Raw genomic sequence first — 21,465 nt, forward strand, 5'->3', positions numbered from 1 at the left:
GGGTGCATGTGCCTGGTTGTTTTGCTGGACAGGCTAACGAGTTCCTGTAGGTGCAGCGGGCGTCTTGATTGCTGAAAGATTATAACTGCATAGATCCAGGTGTGAATCCTGTTCCATAAAGGTTAAACTAAAACCCAGTGAAGCCAGTAGGGTCCTTCTCATCAGCTTCAGTGGGCTTTTGAACAGCCATTCCTCCCTGCCCAAGGAATGAACTGACTTTCCAAACACTCAAAACGTGGCAACAGTTGTTTTTTCATGCAACATTGTTTGAAGTGTTATCTTGAGAAGTCATACAGGATTTAGTGCAATTTAGAAGAAATTTACTACAAGAGCTATATTTGCTCTCCCTCAAAAGAATTAGGCATTACAAGCTGCAGTGGTTTTGAATTGCTTAAGGGATTTTTTTCTGATTTCTTTGTCTATGCAAAGATATAGGTCATATCAAAACACTGCTTGGATGTGACACTGGATATATGCCAGCGAGAAAACAAGTGAATGAATTTGTATGAGGAAGGGTTATATTTGGCTCAAGTCAACTTCATTCATACAGTAAGAAATTATTATAAACTGTAATATAAGACTTAGAATAGGAAAAATGTATTTTAATAAAAAAATATGGATACAGTTCATCTGCGGAAGCCAAACCTTCTATTTATGTAGATGTGAGCTACAAGGGAGCTTTGGACACTGAACACGATGAATCCACTCTTGTTCCTTAGGGCGTAAGCGGTGGTTTTGGTGATGAACAAGATCCCTGGCTATCAAAACTGGTTGCTCGGCCAGGTAACTGCAAGAAAAGCGTTAGTTTTACAAATGTCATCATATCTGGCCATGCATCACACTCATTTCAGAGGATGAGAGGCTCCCTCAAAGAAGAACCCAAATCACATCTAGACCCTTTCTGGATCAAAGTCTCCAGCAGAACTAATAATGGAAAGAAAATTCCTAAAGTGAGCTCCTAAAAATGGCTCTGAGTCATTCCACAGGAGTGGGTTTATTTCACCAATCAGGGGTGGTACATGAGCCAGGGAAAGCCATGAACCTCTGAAAAGAGGTTTCTCTGCTGCACTGACTCAGTTTCCCTGCCCTCACACTTTAGGTGTTTTACTGAAGCCTTGCTGTTGGGCTTTTTCTACCTGTCACTGGAGATGCTGTGCAGCATTGGGGAAAACAAATGGCCCGTGATGCCTCAGACAGCAACTCATTTTTCTACAGAGACTGGGTTTGGGGAGGGCTAAACAGCATGTTCTCTGTGTTCCAAAGCAGGGCCTGCTGCTTCTTGAGGCTTCAATATGAATCTTTTTGAACCCGAAGCTGTGAGCATTTTGTATACAGAAAACCAGTAAGATGTGGCCAGAGCAGGTTGAAGAGGGTGTCCAAGCCCAGGGACTTGTAGATATCATCACCCATGCATTTGAATAAGCTTCCGGTAAGTGTCTGTTTGAGTAACTCTAGAGGTAGCTGCTGGTATGGTACCTCAACTTAGCCTAATTAGCAGGCCAGTTTCAGATTAATGTTTTAGCAACAAAACTGTTCATGCTAAGGATTTTTGAATAGGAAATGATTGCTTTTGAAATACTTGCAAATGATCTTTTCTAAGTGAATGTAAGCTCCTTATCATAATCTCTGGAAATTTCAAATGTCTTAATTGTTTAATGGTACAATGCTGTCAGCGCACCATGGAAACTTTTCAAGTGGTGCATTTAAGCAATCAATAAACCCATGCAACTAGATTTAGGTTGTGCTAAGGATCTTATAGCTGCTCCATCGATGCTGCACTGATTTTCATGATTCTCAGAAGCACGTAAGTGTGAGAGAGACAAAAGCATTCAATATACTGAAAAGGAGAGAATTTCGCTACTTCTTACCTCTACTAGTGGATGCCAGTGAGTTATTGGTTTACGTGGGTAAGCCAACATTTCATTCCAATGATCTCTTCCAAGCCCTTCAGCATCAATTCCTGTCCGACATACCCCAATGACCTCATTGTGCCCTACTCTGAGAATTGTAGAGAGGCAGAATTTTTTTTAATAAAAATAGTTTTAATAACATCTGATGTATAATTCAGTTTACTGGTTTAGTGCAGCACAGAATACATGCCCAAAGTTTTCACAGTATTTATTACAGATATTAGTTTTAGTGGTTGTATAGTAATATTAAGTTCTGTAATGGTAGCATCAAAAACCTCCAGCCACTACCAGAGTGCTTCTAGCAGCTACAAAAATAGCAATGAAGACACAATCCTTGCCATTAAAAGGTTACAACCCAAACGGCACAAGGACAGAAAAGGACCATAATACACCAAATGACCTAGAAGGAAAACACGCTTAAATTTTGTGGGAGAGGAAGGTGAAGGAAGGTGATGGGAAATACATTTCCTGCTGCAAATGCTTCAGATGTCATTTCACACTATATTTCCCAGCTCTAACTCTTGTGGTCATTGGAACTTCAGCCAAAAATGTGAAAGAGAGGGGTATAGCTGTAATAGGCTATAACTTAATACTTCATACTCTTGGCAGCGCCATAGAGTTGTTGAGGGACTCCAGAAAGTAATTTTCTGTACCTTGCCTACATGTACCTTAGAATAATGTTTCCTAACTTCATGTTAGCAAATGCTTTGAAAGGAGCAGCTGAAGAGGCCTGAAAGTGGGCAAGTTGCTGTGCTCTTCTCCCCAGTGGCACCACAGTGCCCCTTTCACATCTGACCGAGAAAATCTTCCTGACAGAAGTTGGAGGACGATCAGAAATCTGATGGTGAGGAAAAAGAATCTGAAGGTTCGTGTTACTAAACTGGACTTTCACTGTTTATTTGCCCTGCCGTCTCAAGAGCTCATTACTAATAGCACTTGAACAAAGCAGACTTGGCTCAGGCATGATTCTGCTAGTCACTCTCTAGTTTAACCTGCAGTCCTTGAGCTACTCTAAGCAGGAGTATCTTCCTGTCAGTTCTCGGTGAGGACATAGATAATTGAGGCTCAGTGAGCACTGAACCCAAAGGTTACAAAGCTTCTTTATTGTGTCAACTGAAAGATTAATTATGACTTAATTCAATGAGGTAATTGGCACCTAATTCTTTTTTAGTTATCGAAATTTTCTTTGATTTCAAATACCTGGCATTTAAATAGAAATTAGAGATGCGAGGGTCTTTTTTAAACTGAGACATACCTGATTTATAAAGCTTTTATATAGTCTGGCCACCAGATGGGGACAGAAATGTATGCCAATGCTAGCGGTCCATAAGAAGATTGAGCCATGTTTCTTCCTCGTCACAGTTATTTATGACACAGATAAAATGGCCTGAGCTCTAAAAGGTGTGGAAGCTTTAAAACTCTTCAGGAAAAGACCCGAAGGCTTTATCTTTTGTGACACTTGAACTGACTTGAAAGTTCAGGGAGGTAGAAAGCAGTCGCTTGCAATGATCAGGTAACCTCTCACTGAAGATTAATGTTCAGAAAGCAAACTGTGCTTACCGATCGTAATCCATCACTGCAATGGAGAGGCTGACCTGGTCCACATTCTCTGGAGGGATATCAAAGATGATGGCCTCGTTATAAACGGGATTGAGAGTGTTCTTCTTCGTGGTTGTTTTCCTCTTTTTCAGTCTTCGACCCTCACACATCAGTGACACTTTGACATACGGATCTGTGTAACAGATAATCAGTTGTGGGCATTTGGACCCAATGTCATTCAAACGTGTAGTGTAAGAGCAATATTTTTTTGTAGGAATGTCATATTGATAAGACAAAAGCTTACAATTATTTTAGTGACCCTGGCAAACACTGCTTTCAATATGCTGTCAATGCAAAGGAAAGGTATGTGCATTCTGAACAGACATACCGACTGCCAGACCAAAGATAGCCAGTAGATCTGAACAGGGCCTACACCCATTCTCCTGCTACTTCCATTTCACAACCATGCTAAACACACAAAAACCAAGGAGTTCCTATTTGTACCCTTCCTGAATAGACTCTGCCTTGTTATTTAAAAAATAAGTAGATTCACCTGATGCGCCAGTTATATCCATTGCTTTGAGATTCCTACATTTGATGACTGTAAATGTCATTCTCCCAGCAGTAGGCAAATAACAGAGGGAAAACATGATCTCACCCAAATCTATGCTTTCCTGAAAAAGAAAAGCAATGATTAGAAATCTGCCCATATTGCCAACAATTCAATTCAGATCATGCAAAAATTTAGAATTTTTTTTAACACAGAGAGACTTCTTTTGCAGCCTCAGATGCTTTTGAAGAGGTCACAAGCAATTTTCAGAAATTATTTCTGTAAAATACGGAAAGAGTGCCAACAGGATAATATTTTAGTGGCAGGATCTAGAATTACTAAACTGAAAAATTAAAACAAAAGCAGATCCAAAACTTTCTGGATTCCTGATATGTTTGTGTTGAATTTACACAAATGAAAAAGTACCGAGTGTAGAACATCAAGTTCTGATGTTGAAAAGACTCAGACTCCATCCTCTCCAATAGAAAGAAATACGGTGGAATATTTAGATGACGCACATTTACATGCCTTTTAGCATGGAAGGCTAAATAAATTCCTACATGGAATTTATGTAGGATATTTATTTCTGCACACATGTATGCATATGAAAATTTTATACTAAATGCTTTGAAAAGATGAACGTGCTTGTAAAAGTTGCTAGCTTTAACGCTCTTACTGTTCTTTGAGGGGTTGTTCTGTTTTAGAGACAAGCAAAGTAAAGAAGTAGCACCTACAACTTTCCTGGCTCAAGGGCAACTTTTTGGAGGATAGTATACTCAGGAAGATGGATAAGGTCCGTCTTAATAATTCTCACAAAAAGATAGTTTCGATGTTGAGACATTGTGCTGTGAATTCGTGCAATATGATATTGCTATACAGTTCAGATGCTACAACACTTGAGAAATGTAATCTAAGGAAGAGAGCTTCCATCAATTCTTATATTTTCTTTCCTCACAGTTATATAATTATCCTAATATCACAAAAGTTTAGTTGTTGAGATGTTAGTTATGTTCTAAATTTCTAATTCCTCTTCTTCTAACATTTTAAAAACGCCCCCAAAACAGCTCAAAGAAAATTGCATATTAAGAACAACTCAGGATTTTTAAATATGAGCTTGTGAGGAGCATGTAAGGAAGTCACTTCTGTAAGGCAGCCATTCTCAAGCATGCTCATGTGATCTCAAAGGACTTTGACTGATACTAAAAAGCTTATTTTTAATATCCCAGCTTCAATATTTTATCTGTCAAACCTCCAGCAACCCCAAGAGTACAAATTTGTTTGAGAACTGCTGGATTCATGGTACAGCTGTTCTAGCATCAGAAGGCAAGCGTGATATATTTTTAAATGATACATACTAAAATAATGATTGTTGTGTAGATGACAAATACATTGCTTATAGTTATGAGACAGACTGGGGCTTCTTCTTCACATTTTTCAGCTGCTTATATGAACAGTTTTATAGACTTCCTTCAGGTTAATGCTCCGTCTAAATTGAAACAAGTACTTCAGATCTTTCTTGAGTAAAGATGGACTTAATCACATGCTTCAGGGTTTTGGTCCCCCCCACCCCCCTGCATTGCAGACTCTAGATCAAAGAATGCAGTTTTAGAATAGCTTTAAATTCTCTGTTGCACTGTTAATAAAATATTGACTTTTGTATAGGTTGGTCAATTCACATGTTCAGTCATTTTGCTGGGATTCTGTTCTGAGAATTGAGAGATTGATAAGCATGTGAACATGCACTGTAAGCAAATTTCATGCTTGTCAGGATTTCAGGATTTTAGATTTCTCAGGATTTCAAAATGATTTAGCTCATTCAGTCCACATAGGATAAATACAGCTATTTGACATCTCCTTAGCCCAACCCGTTACTTTGCCACACAGAGCGCAGAATTTTGTGCCACAGAGAACATTAACAAACTCACTTTTCTGTTTCAGAAAATATAAATAAAACTTGAACAAATGAAGTGTAATTCCTTTCACTGATTTGTTAAAGTAGCAAGTGCTCTCTGTTATATTTTACAGTTTTTGTCATATCTGAAAACTGTTTTGAGCACAGCTTCTATTGCTAGCATTACCTTCTGAATTTAGAGTCTGATTGTTGTTCCTCATATCCATATGTGAAAGAGATCTCACTCTTTTGTTTGAAAAAGAAATATAGCTCCCCCACATCCAGTGCTTCAAGGTCTATGTTGAGGGAGGTGATGAAGATGAGTTGGATTAAAAAACACAGTGGGCAGCTCATAAAAGGGACTAGTTCTTCCTTCTTCAGAGAGATGACTTGTGTAGGTGAATAGAGAAAAAATCATTTTTGCAAGATGGGAGTATGAACTTGAGTATTCTATTATTTCTTTTTGAAGAGAAATTGGATAGACACTCAAAGGTTTGGGTGAGCTCAAATGATAAACAAGAATACAGACAGACAGGACCATTTACCATAACGTAAATACTTTAAAAGAAACATTGCTCAAAATACTTGCAGATCTCCATGTGGTGATTACTCTACCCTACTTTTCTGAAGAGCAGAGAAAAGAATGAGTGCTTAACAAAATGGCAACGGTTTGAGGCTTATGCTCTGTCCTTTTTCTTTCCTTTCTGAACATGATGTACCGAAGTTATATTGAAAAAGATCTTGGAAAATCTCCTGCCATCAAATCCAGTGATTTGACCATGCAAAGAATAAGCAGGATGCCTTAATGCAAAAAGAAATGCTTGGACAGCAAATGAGGGGAATCTTTTCGCTCTGCACAGCAGACTGTCCAAAGGGCAGATGTACTGAAGCTACCCGAGCTCTGTAACCTGTGTACTGACTACTCAGTTTGAAGTGGTAAGTGATGGTTTTAGGATTGGGAAAAGGCTCTCTACCACTCCACTGTTTATGCAGGCATTTTCTGACTCCTATGACCTATAACTGGAAAAAATGTGGCTTGTGCTGCCCTGAAATGTCTGATTTTCATTTTGTGGAACAACACTCATGTTGCTCTATGCACTATTTCAATAGATAAATTCTGCAGTAGCCTAGAACAGATATTATTTCAAATAAACACCCTTGTCTATATCAAAGACATTTATGACTTACGCATTGTAAGATCAAAGGGCTAGAAATAAAATTAGTAGTTACCCTGCACTAATCCGTAGACACCATTTAACTCTCCTCCTGGTGAAGAGAACTGGCTGTCCTAGATTGCCACCACAGACTAGGAGTTCCCATTGTCCTCAGATCAAGTTCAAATACAAGTCCTTTCAGAATCCTTTGAAACAACTCTGATGATTTTATCTTTTTAATTTAATTTGGTACTAATTGTGGCATCTGATGTTTGGTAGACAGTGTCTTTTTGGTTAGTAAGGAATAGAAAATCCTAGTACTTTTACTCACAGAATCAGAGAATCATAGAATCATAGAATCACAGAATCGTTTAGGTTAGAAAAGACCTTTCAGATCATCAAGTCCAACCGTTACCCTAGCACTGCCAAGTCCACCACTAAACCATGGCCCTAAGCGCCACATCTACACGTCTTTTAAATACCTCCAGGGATGGTGACTCAACCTCTTCCCTGGGCAGCCTGTTCCAGTGCTTGACAGCCCTTTGGGTGAAGAAATTTTTCCTAATATCCAATCTAAACCTCCCCTGGTGCAACTTGAGGCCGTTTCCTCTCCTATCGCTTGTTACTTGGGAGAAGAGACTGACACCCACCTCGCTACAACCTCCTTTCAGGTAGTTGTAGAGAGCGATAAGGGCTCCCCTGAGCCTCCTTTTCTCCAGGCTAAACAACCCAAGTCCTTTCAGTTTCAGTTTCTACTCTGAGTATCTGTCGAGACTGGTGGTCTTTCTTCATAGTTGAGTGAACGGAGTACGTTTTGTTAGGAGCTCTAGAAGTCATAGGGCAACTGGGGATTAAGATATTAAAATGCACCATTAAAATAAACATTCTTTGGAACTCAATCACACAAGGTGAAGCTCAAGACTTACGAACTTTTAAATGTTCTTTTGAAAGATTAAGATTAAAATTATGCATATGATAGCATCAGAAACTGGGTATTGTTACTCAATATGTCTGCAATATCACCATTCCCACACACACTTTTTTGTTAACTTGAGCACTACAGGTTCATGAATTTGGAGCTGAAAACACAGGTTCAGACCTAGATAATGAACAAAGTAAGGCTCAGCATTTAAACTTCTCATGGCAGTCTTTGTCTACCACATGGATTATCCCGAGTAATATTTTTAAATTCCCTGGATCCTAAGTATTATTGATTTTAATTAGGATTTAAAAATAGGATTTAAATTACTTCAGAATCCCAGTGCTCTAGAAAAATTTGTATTTCTCTCACTTTATAATAGACTAGATAATTAAGTTCACACAACTCATCTGACAGGAACCCTTCAGTCATGCAGATCTGAGGAAGCCAAGGCACAGACTGTCCTCAACAATCACGTCTGCATTACAGTCCACTTCAAACAAAACATGATGTTGAAGGCAGAAGCCTGGACCCAGTTGTTGCCCTCATGCAAATTTTTAACTATGCTTCAGATTCTTACATGTATCATATATTCAACTGGAATTGCACATTACTTAGGTAACTCCTATGAAATTTTATCTCTTTCCTAGGACTATTGTGAGTTTTTCTTTTTCTTCTTAAATTAAACTTAGATTTCAATTAACAGCTAGCTTTACAGATCCTTGTAATGATTCCCCCCCACCGACTTCCAATAACGGGTACAGAAAAACCAGCATTGAGCACAGCTGCACTAATGCAAAAGGAAGCATTTGTTGTACTGCATCTCTCTTCTTCATTTATTTCCCCTTTGTGTACACAAGCCATCATACAGAACTAAGGAACTGGAATGGTGGTAAGCGCTATACCAGCTTCAGTTATTTTTACGGCTCCCAGTTTACCTCACTACCCAATCCATTTTCTGGTACGGCAATGCTAGAACAAAATAAAACAAAGAAAACACAGACCTCAAATGCATATGTCAGCTATTCAGATGAAAAACGGGGGTTTTTTTTAGCTACACTACAGAATAAAGGTTCTTCAAATAGCGTAATTCTCATCCCACATAAGCAACCACACCTGAATGGATGTGCTAATCATTTTCTCCATCAGGTTACCAAGGATCTGTCCACATTCCCTGCGTTATGGCCTCTTGGGAAAACAGTCCAGGGGTTGGCAAAGTCAGATGAAAAAATGGTCCTTGTTCTATTATTTTTGTTATCTGACCCACTGGACACCAGTGCTCTCATTCTCACACTTACGCCTGTAGAAGAAGTAGCAGCATTTCGACAGAGGCTGGGCTCCCTACTCACAATACAGATAAACAGTGGAAGGATGTGAGGAGAAGTTTGAAGCCCTTGTAGGGGAGCATTGATTAGTCTGATCAAGTTTTTAGAACCACTGTTGCTGGAGAAAGCTTTGCTGTTTCTTACTCCTTTTAATGTTCCCAGTTGTTTCCATTAAATTCAATTGAAGAGACAACTTTGAGCTAGGAACCTCCACAAATTCAGTGAGGAAGTTAGGCAGAGATCTTTCCATGTTCAGGGTAGTTTCTTCTCACATATCACCACTCATAATCCTAAACTGAATGGGAAAAATTATTTACTGACAGTGTAAGAACTTGTGTAATCTCCCTCCTATATTCCAAGATCTTCACTGGTTTCATATGCCAGCAGGAATGAAAAGCTTATAGAGAGCTGATATGTGAAATAAGGTGTCATTTTTGCATCATTTTTTTGATCACAAATGAACTCTAGGCCATTTTTTTACTGAAGGTTGTTTCTTCTTCTTTTGAAGAAGCTTTTTTTGAAGCTTTGCAATTCAAACGAAGTCTTAAAAGAACAACTCACTATGGTTTCTTACAATAAGCTATGTAAATGCTACTGGAACTAAAAAATTTATACACTTTTATTGTTACTGGAGTGTCATTAATTTCCATGGTTAAAATAACAAGTATTTGCACAATTAATACTGCATTAGAAATGGAATTCTTTAAAAAACATCTTTGTTGTTACTTTCTTTATCATTCAGATTATCATAATCCACAGCAATTAATAATTTTAATTCTTAATCTCAATTTTAATCTCAATTTTAATATCCAGAACTACTTTCCTATTAATTGTAATTTAAATGATGTTTTAAAGATTGCATGTGAGAATGGCATAGAGAAAATACGAAGGGTGGCATGAATTTATTTTGTGCTTGATTCCTAAACAAGTGATTTGCAAATTTTTTTCTCTTCATTTTCCTGCTGTATTTTGAAAAAGCATCTGTACTAAGTATTAATACTTTTGTAGATATCAAAGAAGTTATTCAGACATTTACATTCCTAGACTTCCGGCTGTTTCCTTTAGTCATATGGAAAATTCCTTTTCTGTATAGTATGCAAATTAAAGAAAACATTGGCAGAATTAGACCTTTGAATTACTTAAATACACAGGAAGATAATTCCCCCAAAGGACAGATTTCTCTTTTTCTTGTTCTGTTTAGAAACATATTTTTTATATATATATTCCTGCTTTCTAATAAAAACTACTGACCTCAAGCTTCAAGAATCAGGGATAAAATAAAACATAATGATAAATGTTGGGGGATGGATGGAAAGAAAAGAAAAGAGAAACCTGTCTGCTCAGTTAGTTAAGAATGTAGGAAGACATTTATGGTTTTGAGGTATAGATTAAAAGAATGATAGGAAAGAGCAGCACAGAAATCTACCAGTCTGTCTGTTTTCTCATCTATGCATTTAGAATTTGATGGCATTTATGCTGTCACAGAAATTGTCAAAAGTTACATGAAGGTTGAACTGGAGAGCTAGTTCTGCTACCTCTCAAAGGGATTTTACTTTGGAAACCTTGTCCCCACAGCTAGTATTTATTTTCCTCTCCTGTTATTCTTTGCATATCAAATCCAGCTCTTTTTCTTCCTCCCAGCACCACTTATTGATTGCGCTGTTGTGCTGGGAAATGAATCAATGAGGTTTGTGTTTGTTCTTGCCTCCGTGGAAGACAGTATGGAAGCAGTGGGGCCTGTTGCTCTATAATGACTGCGTCTTCTGCTTGTGGAGGCCTAATGCTTGTTTTAGTCTGACATCCTGATCGCTCTGGGTAAGCGCAGCTGCTGATTGCAGTCCTGATTGCAAAGAGAGGACTCCCTGAGATAGCACGCTGGGTCCAGCGGGCTGAATGCTCTCAATAGCACCCCAGGAAGCCTCCTGTGCTTCTTTTGTCACTCCCTCTGTACATAACCATCTGTCTTGTGCACCAGGGGGGTAGTTTCATCTTGCCAGGCAGCAAGGAAGCCTGTTCCTGCTTTGGAACAGCTGAGAACAGAGGTGCTTCTGTGAACTAACCGTGGCATCTACCGGCACGTGAATGAAACAAAATGCATGTGGCTTCCAACACAAAGATGCTCTTCCGAAGCAGCAATGCATTGACTGCAAAGAGATTATTTGCAGTTGGAAACTCAAAGAGCACTTAGGGCACAGCAGATGAGTCAAGCCGTGCACCTTAGCATAGCTAACTTCCCTTGAGGAAACCACATTCTTGGTTCATCTAATATTTCTTACTTTTAAGGTAGACTGAAAGTAGCAGTTTGCCTCTAGAAAAGCAGAATATTCAAATAATTTATTGTTTCAAATGAAAAGAAACATTCAACAATAATAGAAACCTTCCCTGCTTTCAGTAACTGGACAGAAACCCACCCTTTCTCCATCGTCTTTTCTAGTTATCGCCCAGAACTAAAGCAATCCCAAATCTAAATGAAAAACCTCAACATGTTTCCTGTAAAGACTGACCCAGAGTATTTGCTCATGTACTCAGCAGCAGGTGATCACGTGAATCCTTTATGTCACCAGCCCTGATTAAAAATGACAAATGCCGGCTATTCTTGGCTTTAAAGGGGCTGTTCCCATTATAGAGATGATAAATGTTTCTATATTGACAAGCCTTTACTCTTTCACAGGTTTAGCATTGTGTTAAAGCTTTTATGTACATTTCCAGAATCACTACAGGCTAAGTCCATTCTGATGAGGATGGCTAATTGTAGAGCATAGCACCCTACATTGCTGGTGATAAAACACTTCCTGGTAGTGCTGCTCTTAGAACACTAAGAAATAGGACAATCCTTATAATGTGGCCTCAAAGTTTGACTACCGTAAGACAAACCTTTGTCAGCTCTATACCACTATTGCCTTACTCAGAGTAGTGTGCCAGTTTTTGTCCAGTTACAAAATCGCGAACTATGGAGAAAACTAAGCAAAGACAATGCCTGCAACTGCTTTGGGTGAACTGCAGAGGTGGGATTCATTCTTGTTTGATCAGGAAGTCAGACGAATCTCTTTCCATTACAGAGGCCAACAGCTAGCAGGATTACCTGGGTGACATCCTACTCCGGCAAGTGTCTGAGAGAGATCTACTGAGACAAATGTTACTGTCCTGTTTATTAAAAAAAGGTGTCTAAGCACTTCTGTCTTTTCCAGCAATGCTTTTCCAGCAATGCTATTCCAAGTGCTTTAGAAACAGCAATCACACATCATGTGCGTCACATGAAGTCTGTGTCCTTACAAAACCTTCTTTCATATCCCACTTCACAAATGAGAAAACTGCAGCACTGAAATGCCTGGTGTTGGAAAACTAAATAATAATGAAGTTCCATCCTTCTACATGACATAATTCAAGAGGCTACAAATATATGACAGCTCCATGACTAACATCCCCAAGAGACTACCACTGTGCTGGAAATGGCTTTCATCTAAATTCTGAGCCCTATTTTTTTTTTTTTTTCCAGTTGCATAGTTTCCTACAATTGGTTACACTAACAGAGTTCACAGAATACCTTTGGAAAGAAAATGTTTCTGACAGTCACTTGCCAATGTTTTTAGGCAATGACGTTAGAGGCAGAGATTTCCAAAGCAATCATTCATTTTAGAAAGTATAAAAAGTATGATAGGAAGTTAATAAACTTTTACATCCAGAAAGTGTTAGATCACAAGAGGTGGTCTTTTTGCCTAAACAATTTTGCAACACTGAATATTTGTACTTAAGTGTTTGTTAGCAATTCCAATAAATGAGTTTTCTTTTTTTAAAGTATGCGGTATGTTTTGCTGGTAACAAAACCTCAGAAATGTATGCAGAAATCACAAGCACTTTGCAAAAACGGAAGCTAGATATGTTTACTAAACAATCCATTTGATATTATTTGTTTGCCTCTGATGTTATGAATTCATTTCCTAAAGTGTATTAAGAATTACAGTATTCCAATATACTGAACAACCTTCACAGGTGGTCCAAAGCTGCCTCTTGAGTTTTTCTTTTTTTTAATTATTCAAACAAACAGAAATAAATGATGGATTATTTATTGAAAAGTCAATCACCCATGTATAAGCAAAATTTGGGGATATTAATATCATCAGATATCTAGGATACTTCTTTTCCACAACCAATTTTACACCAAATTTACTTTGATAATTTAACATTAAGAAATGAAAATGCTTTAGCACTTACAACAGGTACATGCTACATATTATACAATAGCTGCAGGTTTTCAACATAACGTATAACAGAGAAACAATGATATGAATGAAAAACTAAAGGAACAAAATACAAACTACAAAAGATCAATAAATATCAACAGTTGAAAATCATATGAATAAAAATGAGCAAGTGGGGAGGCCAATCCTGCACTTATATAAAATAGTTTCGAATTACTATTATGAGCAAAAAAAAAAAGTACTAAAACTGTGGATTCCCACAGAGTCATTGGTTTTACAGCCAAAAGAACTCAGTGCAACCATCCAGTCTGATTTTCCCCAGACTGTGTATTTCCTGTACCAAATAAAAACTCTTTATGGATGTGCAAGCAAATCTTTTAAAAATGATGTTAACTACGGACAGAGAGTCTTTGCACAGTAGAGAATCTCCCGATCTCCTGTGGTAACTTCCTTCACTGATAAAATGTTGCAGTTCATTTCCTTGGTAAATCTGTCTAGTAGGTGTTCAACTCTGAGACTGCAGAGCCTTGTGTCATAAAAATAGGTTCTTTCCAAGCAGGTAATAGGAATGGTTTTCACCCTCACTCTGCCTTCTGAATAGAAAATTCTTGACTATGGAAGAGATGTAAAAGACTCAAAGCTGGGGAGAGGCTACTTCTGCTGTGGTTTTTAAGTTTTGGACGAATCCTTTGATCTATCACTTCTACCATTTTCTACCATCTTCTACCATCTATCATTTAGCAACAGCATGAGCAAACCACTGGGTGTAGGAAACATGTCTGAACAAAAGGCTGAAAAACTTCACAGAACGTACAAGAAAACAGAGCAGAGGTGAGGAAGGGAAAAGCATGAGAGAAATAATATTTGCAGAATGGCATCTTGGTTCCTATGCTCTACTGGGTAAGTAAGGACCTTCCCACTGGGACAGGCAGTTTGTTTTTTAAAGATTCCTTATGAACACCAAAGCATGCTTGCCTGGAGTACAGTTATTTTTCACTAATTGCAGAACCAGCTGGATCTTTTTTTCCAAGGCTTAATCCAAGTCCAGTTGACTCTGGCAAGCATTAGTAAGTTATTTAATTGCTAGTTAGTGACTTTAGTAAACTTTAGATCTGGTGCTTAAATATAATTCCCCAATGATTAACATCTTATGCACTGTTTATTCCCGTGCAGGATTGGCTCCCTCATCTTACAGTTTCTGAAATGGCAGAACTAGAAACCTTTATTACTAACCAATTTTAATCTACATGAAACAGCTGAAGTAAAACACAAGGCAGCACATTGCACATGTAGTAACAGGACATCTTATAGGAGGGTTTCATTTTGCCAGGAAAAATCAATTCAATCAGTTTCTTACATAATTTTCTGAGAATAGTGCAAGGCTTGTGAAAGCTGATGCGGTCACCCACTACTAGAAGATATCTCAATTTTATGTGTTTATTGTTAATGGTTTAGGTGGAGACAACTTATTCATACACACGGAATACTGTAAACTATACTGGCTGAAAGGCTGAAATCCAAAACTTCATGCTTCCTCTTAAATGTCATACATAGTAAAACACCAGCAGAGTGAATTAAGCACTATAACTGCATGTACTAACCCTTAGTGAGGAAGAAACTTGAATTAGAATTCAGCGCCAAGATTAGCAACCATTTTCATCCAGATGTATATTAGTATCTCTCCTAACTTCATAATTTGGTATGGCATTTCAACCTGCTCAAAACCAGTGATGAACAATCCAGGGATTCTAATTTGCTGAAACCATTCTAGTTATCAGCTAAAATCTCACCCACATGCCTGTTGCAAAGGACCAGTGAGCATTTAAATCATTACTAAAGTATTAAGGATAATATCGAAGCTAGAAGAAATTTAAAAAATTGTTACTGGGCTATTATTCCAAGACCTTAAACACAGATTCAATTTTAAGCTTGAGAACACAGCTCTTAAATGTACCTGAAATCTGAGCTTGATCAAAGTAAGCATACACAGATGCGGTTTTCTGGAGGTGTGCCAGAGGCTGTTAAGACCAGTTTGGTAGACCCAGCAGTTAAAATAAACAGCTGTTTTTGTGAATTCACATTTAAAAACTGTCTCCACTATGCTCCGCTCCCTAATATTTCTCCTTTCTTAGGAAACACAGTGCTCATGCTCAAATTTCTGGAGGTGCCGGAGGCTGTTAAGACCAGTTTGGTAGACCCAGCAGTTAAAATAAACAGCTGTTTTTGTGAATTCACATTTAAAAACTGTCTCCACTATGCTCCGCTCCCTAATATTTCTCCTTTCTTAGGAAACACAGTGCTCATGCTCAAACTGGTGAGGAAATACCAGTCCTCTTTGTCCTTCTAGTCATGCAGACCTAGACTTCCCTGTCTAGCAGGTGTGAACAGCATGAAAACATTTGGGAAAAGAGGCATGGGAAGTCTCTGGTTCTATGGAAGGGATGGTATGAAGCTTCTGTCACTGACGCAGTGTCTAGTACTGCTCTGTCCTCTGTTCATCCCCGCTGTGGAAGTCCAGCCCATGCCAAAACCCAAAGCTCAGACTGTTTTGGATACCTCCACAGAACAAGGGATGGGAAAACTTCTATATAAATAGCATAGTAGTTAAAAACAAAACAAAACAAACAAAAAAAAACCCCGCACCCCACCATTTAATTTTTTTTCTCCCTCAAATTTCAACCAGGGAAGATGATTCTGGATTTCAAGATTAATAAAGATAATGTTTGGAGACTGGTGGTTTTCCCACTGGTAGCCTGTCATCCATCCTGTCATTCATGCAGGGGCCTCCTTTTCTTGCTTCCAACAATAAACAAATAATTTCTATTTCCTAAGTCTAGTTGCTTGTGCCTCTTGAGTTTTTCTAGTAACCAGCAGCAACACAGGTACATCTACTGGGGACCCTAAGCACAGGGCAGCCAGCAAAGAACATTTTAGACTTCAAGCATTTTTAGCCTCTCTCTCTTCCTTCACAAGATTCCCAACCTATGAAAATCTGCTAACAAGGGCAGGACAGGCCCTGTTCCTTAACAGATGGTCATTTTGAAGGACAGAGTATTTTGCTAACAGGAAAACGTTAATTGTTCTTGTTAAGCAGTGACTTTCATGATGTACTATTTAATTAATAAACCTAATTTATATTTGCACAGTGAGCCATAAGGGTGATGGTATGTTCCCAGAAGATTTTCTAGTAATTAAGTTTTATAGCTTCCTAAGCATCTTATTCTCTATGCTCAAAGGAAAATATTGACAACTTTTTTTTTTTTTCTTTCAGACTCTGCTGATAAACAGGATGCTTTGCCACAAACTACAAAAGAGAAATTAAAATATCACATTAATGCTTTTGGAACACATTACTTACTGTGGTGGCACAGTGGATGTCTTTCCATACATTGGCTTCCCTGGAGAGATCTGAGACTTCAAAAAGGTTATCAAGAATAACTTCCCCAATCATGTCATGTCTAGAAAATCTGTCAAAATCATAAACACTGAAATGCAATTTCCTGTTGCTGAGTTGATCATAGGCTACAGGAAACTGAAAGGTTTCATCAAAGACAGGATTTAATGTCTTTCTGTGAACTCGTGTCTGAAACTTCTTTTTCCTATCTGGAAGCAGATAAATCTTAACGTAGGGGTCCGATGTTCCTGTGAAGTCTTTAGCAGGCAGATCTAAGGCTTTGACAATTGTGACAGCCAGGAGTTCATTCTCATAATCATACCGGAGAGTGAAGTTAAGTTTTCCACATGTTTTCACATCTTCTTGTTGTCCATCAGAATCCACAGACTTCTGTTTGTAGAGTTCCGGTTTTATTCTCCCAATGCTGGTTGTCGTCTCTCCCCTTTGCAAAATCGGATCTGTCCCCATGTTAAAATCAACACTGGACACTTGCATCTGCCTTGGCAAGTGCCTCCTGAAAGAATTGTGCCTGCACACATACACACACACACACACACACAAAACGAGCCATGATTACCTCTGGGAAAAGACCTGGCTATTACTAAGTAGAAAATACAAGAAGACCAAATTACTAAGGGTTCCTCTCTTTAAAATAATTTTAAAATAATCCCCCCCAAATGTTTTGCAAGTGTTAAAACATCCTTGAGAGGAAATGATCATTCAGAATGAACTTCTTCGCCCGAGAGACACACATTGTCCTGGCAATACACGTATTTATAACCTTGTTTTTGGGCTATGCAGCTGAAACCGAATTTAGGTTCTTTCACAGAACAAGCTGACAGTTCCAACATTGCTTGAGCCCACTGTGCTAGGGCCTGAGTAAAGTATAGTCAGGCAGAAAAAAAATCACTTGCAGAATTGTCATCAGTAATTCCTGGATTTTGGAGGCATTCCGTGGTGTTTTTTCAATTAAATATTTACCAAGCTTCACACTGATCACTGTGAAAGGCACATGAAAAGGCCATACAGAGCTATGTTTGGAGGTTTTCAGCATAGTGCTTTGCCATCCTACACTATTTTATATACACCTGCTTGGTATTTGCTACACTGAGGTACAGGCTGCCTTCTCCAATCATACTGGGAACATTTTGTTCTGGCTGCAATACATGTCAAAGTTTTGGTCAACATTTTTCTGTGATACGTTTTTTTCCTTCTGTTCTTACACTCTGCCGTGTAGTGTTTTAGAAAGCTGATTCCTGTACTCCTAGCAAGAAACAGTGTGTTTAAATCCTTGTAATTCTGAATACAGTGTTGCATAAGCATATGTATTTATGGGCTTATCTTGACTCATGAACATCAATGGAAATTTGTGCCTTTCCTACTACGACTGAAATCAAAGCCCTGGTATGCCATAGAGCCTTACAGTAGTATAAAAACACTGGTCAAAAAACTTCATAGAATTAATCATCAGCAGATGCCATTATGACCACACTGTCCAGTTTATTTTTTTGGACATTTTCACATTTCCTTGGTACTTCACTACCCCAACAATCTGTACTGGAAAAGCTCACTACCTCCTCCTGTGAGCATACTTAGTTGCCATTAAAAAACAATTTAATTGTCAGAATTTCCCCTGCTTTTTGCAATCAATTGCTTATTAATGCCAAATGCAGCCTTGCCTTATTGCTTGGTTTCCCTGTGGTGTTGTGTTCTGAAAACAAGAGGTGTCACAGCTGTGTGTTTCTTTCTTTAAATCAGAAATGCAAATTGTCCATTTGAAAACAACCAGGACTCATTTCATAGATATTATTTGTATTCTTGCTGTAAGTGAAGTGGTTGCAGAAGGCATGAAGCACAAAACTACTGCAGTTCAGCTGAGCAGAGATACAAGAGGGTAATCTGCAGCCATTAAATAATAGACAAGAACGTTTGCCCTTTTGGCTGTTCCAGTACTGGTAGGTGCAGGGAGCAGCCCTATCATAATACAAGAATAGGAGAGGGAGAACTTCATAGTCTAGATTTGAAGTAGGTCCAAAAAATCCAGGTGTTTTGATCTCAAATTTAGATGAACAATACACCCCTCTCATAACACATTCTACCTTTGGTTTTTTACAGACAGACAAGTTGAAAGATTTTCTTTTCTCTTAAATATTAAAACTCACCAAATTCATAGTATACAATGTCTACATTGGAACGGAGTGAGGAGTCAAAAGGCCCTAACTAGTCAGAAAAGTACAATATTGTCCTCAGGGAGTTTTAGGGCTGTCCTTGTGTCTTTGTCCTCTGAGAAGTCCAGCCTTGTAGGTGTGCTAAACACAGGGAAGGAACTGAACTCCACCCAAAATGTAGTGACAATAAATGTTTGGGCATGCAGCAATTTCGGCACTAGCTCTCTAGTATCTTTGACTCATAATGAAGTCCAGGGAGACCTGTGTTACTGCTACTTCTGTCTGTGCTAATGAAACCTGTGCAGGTAGGCCTTCCTGAGTGCTCCTCACACCTGCAGCCGTACTACTGAGATGCCCAGATAATCGTGTTCAAACCCTGCCATAGACAAGCAGTAGAGAAAACTGCCTACGCAGGGGAAACAGTGAAGCTGACTGTATGGCATTTCCAGTTTGGGTGAAAACAGATACACAAATTCTCTTTTCCTTGACTTGTCTTGCATTTATGAAGATCTGAGTTAATACTTGTAAAAATAACATATAAACCCCCAAATCTATGATTTCTAAGGTACCAACCTTCTTTCAAATTTCCAAACTTTTGCACGTAAGATCCTCTAGTGAACGTAGTCATTGTTGCGAGATGTCAGTAAGTAAAATAGTGTGGCTGTATGGCTGTTCCCTGTGGGAACCAGCAGCGCTTTTGCTCTAGTAAGCCGAAGTCCTAATTACATAGCGCCTAGTATCTGTTCTGAGTCACACCATTTCACCAAGACAGCTAATTGGTCTGTTAATTATTAAGATGCTTCATTGTTGTCATGGCAACATATTTATCTTCCTTTGTTCTGCAGTAACAAAGGAATTAATGACTGTGATAATGAAGTACAAGGATGTCAGGCAACCACATTGTGAAAAAGCTGAAAAGCTACTAACGTGTGCAAATCCAGGTACCTCAACCCCTACCGGCTCTTACATGTAGCACTCCTATAATAGACATGCCTTCCATAACTTAGAACAAATACATTTTGAGTGACAGTAAATCTGTATGTAAATCTCTAATATAAAATTGTGCTTGCATAGGACTAATGATAGTATGAAGCTGATTTCTAACTCAGTAAGACTGCCGTATGTAAGACAAAAGAGAAGTATAGGATGCTGATTTATGATATTACTTGAGATTTATGAGAGACGGCTCTGGTCTAGCTTTCTTAGATGACATTAGACCAATCTTCTGGATCAAATCCAGGAATGGACACCAGCACTTGTGGTATTTAGACAGACCAGAGGCTGCTGTCTCCTCCTTGCAATCACTAAAGTCAACAGATCTGTTTGTTTTTCTTTAACCTTAACATTCCCAAGCACCTCACTTTCGCCTTTGTGCTTCTTGGGAACTGACTTACTCTTTGCAGAGCTGAATGACAAGCTCCTCTCCGACCTAATGCTAAGGAGCAAAAAGCACGTCCTTTAAAAATACAGGTGAACATTTGAAGGAAGGAATATCATAGAAACAATAAACTATATTACAGAATACTTTCACAAAGTATTGGGAAGAGTGGTTTTCAATAACACAGAGTAAAAATATTTGTAAACGAATACCATTGATGCAGGACTTCTTCTATCGTAGTTTACTGGTTAACTGGGATCAAGGACTAAAGAGCTTTTTTTTTTTTTTTAAGAACCAGGTCTACCATTGATAGGACTTCTTCTATCGTAGTTTACTGGTTAACTGGGATCAAGGACTAAAGAGCTTTTTTTTTTTTTTTAAGAACCAGGTCTTTTCATATTATTGGGAACTATGAAAATGATATAGTTCTAATTAAGCAGAAATTCACCATTTCCCTACACTAACATGTCTCCATGTTAAATGTACAGTCTATAAAAAGTGATCAGGCACATTTTATTATTGCTCTGAATGGCTTCTTAAAATCCTTATGCTTCAATTACAATGACTTAATATGATTCTATTTCTTTTATTAAGAGCTGATGGCCGCAAGAATCTATCACAGAACTGGTAACAACGCTCTTCTTTGCCCCAGCTCAGGTGAGATCAGTGTTGAGGAGACAATCCAGACAGCAAACATTTCTCTTAGGTCCTTTGTCAACTGAATACAGTTAGGAGATGGTGTATTTGGGTCACTCAGGACTCCTGAGTACAACGAAGCAGTGCTGTGTCAAAGACGGTGCAAGAGAAAGCTATGCTACCTCTGTGTCTGCTAATGGCTCTGCTTTATTTAGAGGTCCCCAGTGAAGGACACCAGAGACAGTTTTTAGCCATTTTGTGATCCAATATTCTGTGGCACAAAGGAGAAGGCGTAATCCAGAAAGCTGGTCTAAATGGCCAGCCTTCATCTCATGTATGATATTCTTGGCAGCAATAATTATTATGGGATGTGGGAAGGTTAAGACTCACTTAAGGCAGGTG

At 38.5% G+C, this 21,465-nt stretch overlaps 1 protein-coding gene across 1 annotated transcript in view; it reads right to left on the reverse strand.

The window, feature by feature from the left end:
* Positions 1–715: 715 nt before the first annotated feature.
* The window catches only part of SYT10 (synaptotagmin 10), a 34,298-nt gene continuing 13,548 nt past the window's right edge, over positions 716–21,465 (reverse strand). The window contains exons 3-7 of the mRNA XM_009288401.1: positions 16,846–17,410; positions 4,003–4,123; positions 3,471–3,642; positions 1,869–1,998; positions 716–787 (exon numbers count right to left, since the gene is read on the reverse strand). Of these exons, the coding sequence (XP_009286676.1) occupies positions 716–787; positions 1,869–1,998; positions 3,471–3,642; positions 4,003–4,123; positions 16,846–17,410 (1,060 nt within the window). The remainder of the gene's footprint in view (positions 788–1,868; positions 1,999–3,470; positions 3,643–4,002; positions 4,124–16,845; positions 17,411–21,465) is intronic.

The sequence above is a fragment of the Aptenodytes forsteri genome, unplaced genomic scaffold (genome assembly GCF_000699145.1).
Source record: "Aptenodytes forsteri isolate BGI_AS27 unplaced genomic scaffold, ASM69914v1 Scaffold56, whole genome shotgun sequence".
In the NCBI taxonomy this organism is placed as follows: Eukaryota; Metazoa; Chordata; class Aves; order Sphenisciformes; family Spheniscidae; genus Aptenodytes; species Aptenodytes forsteri.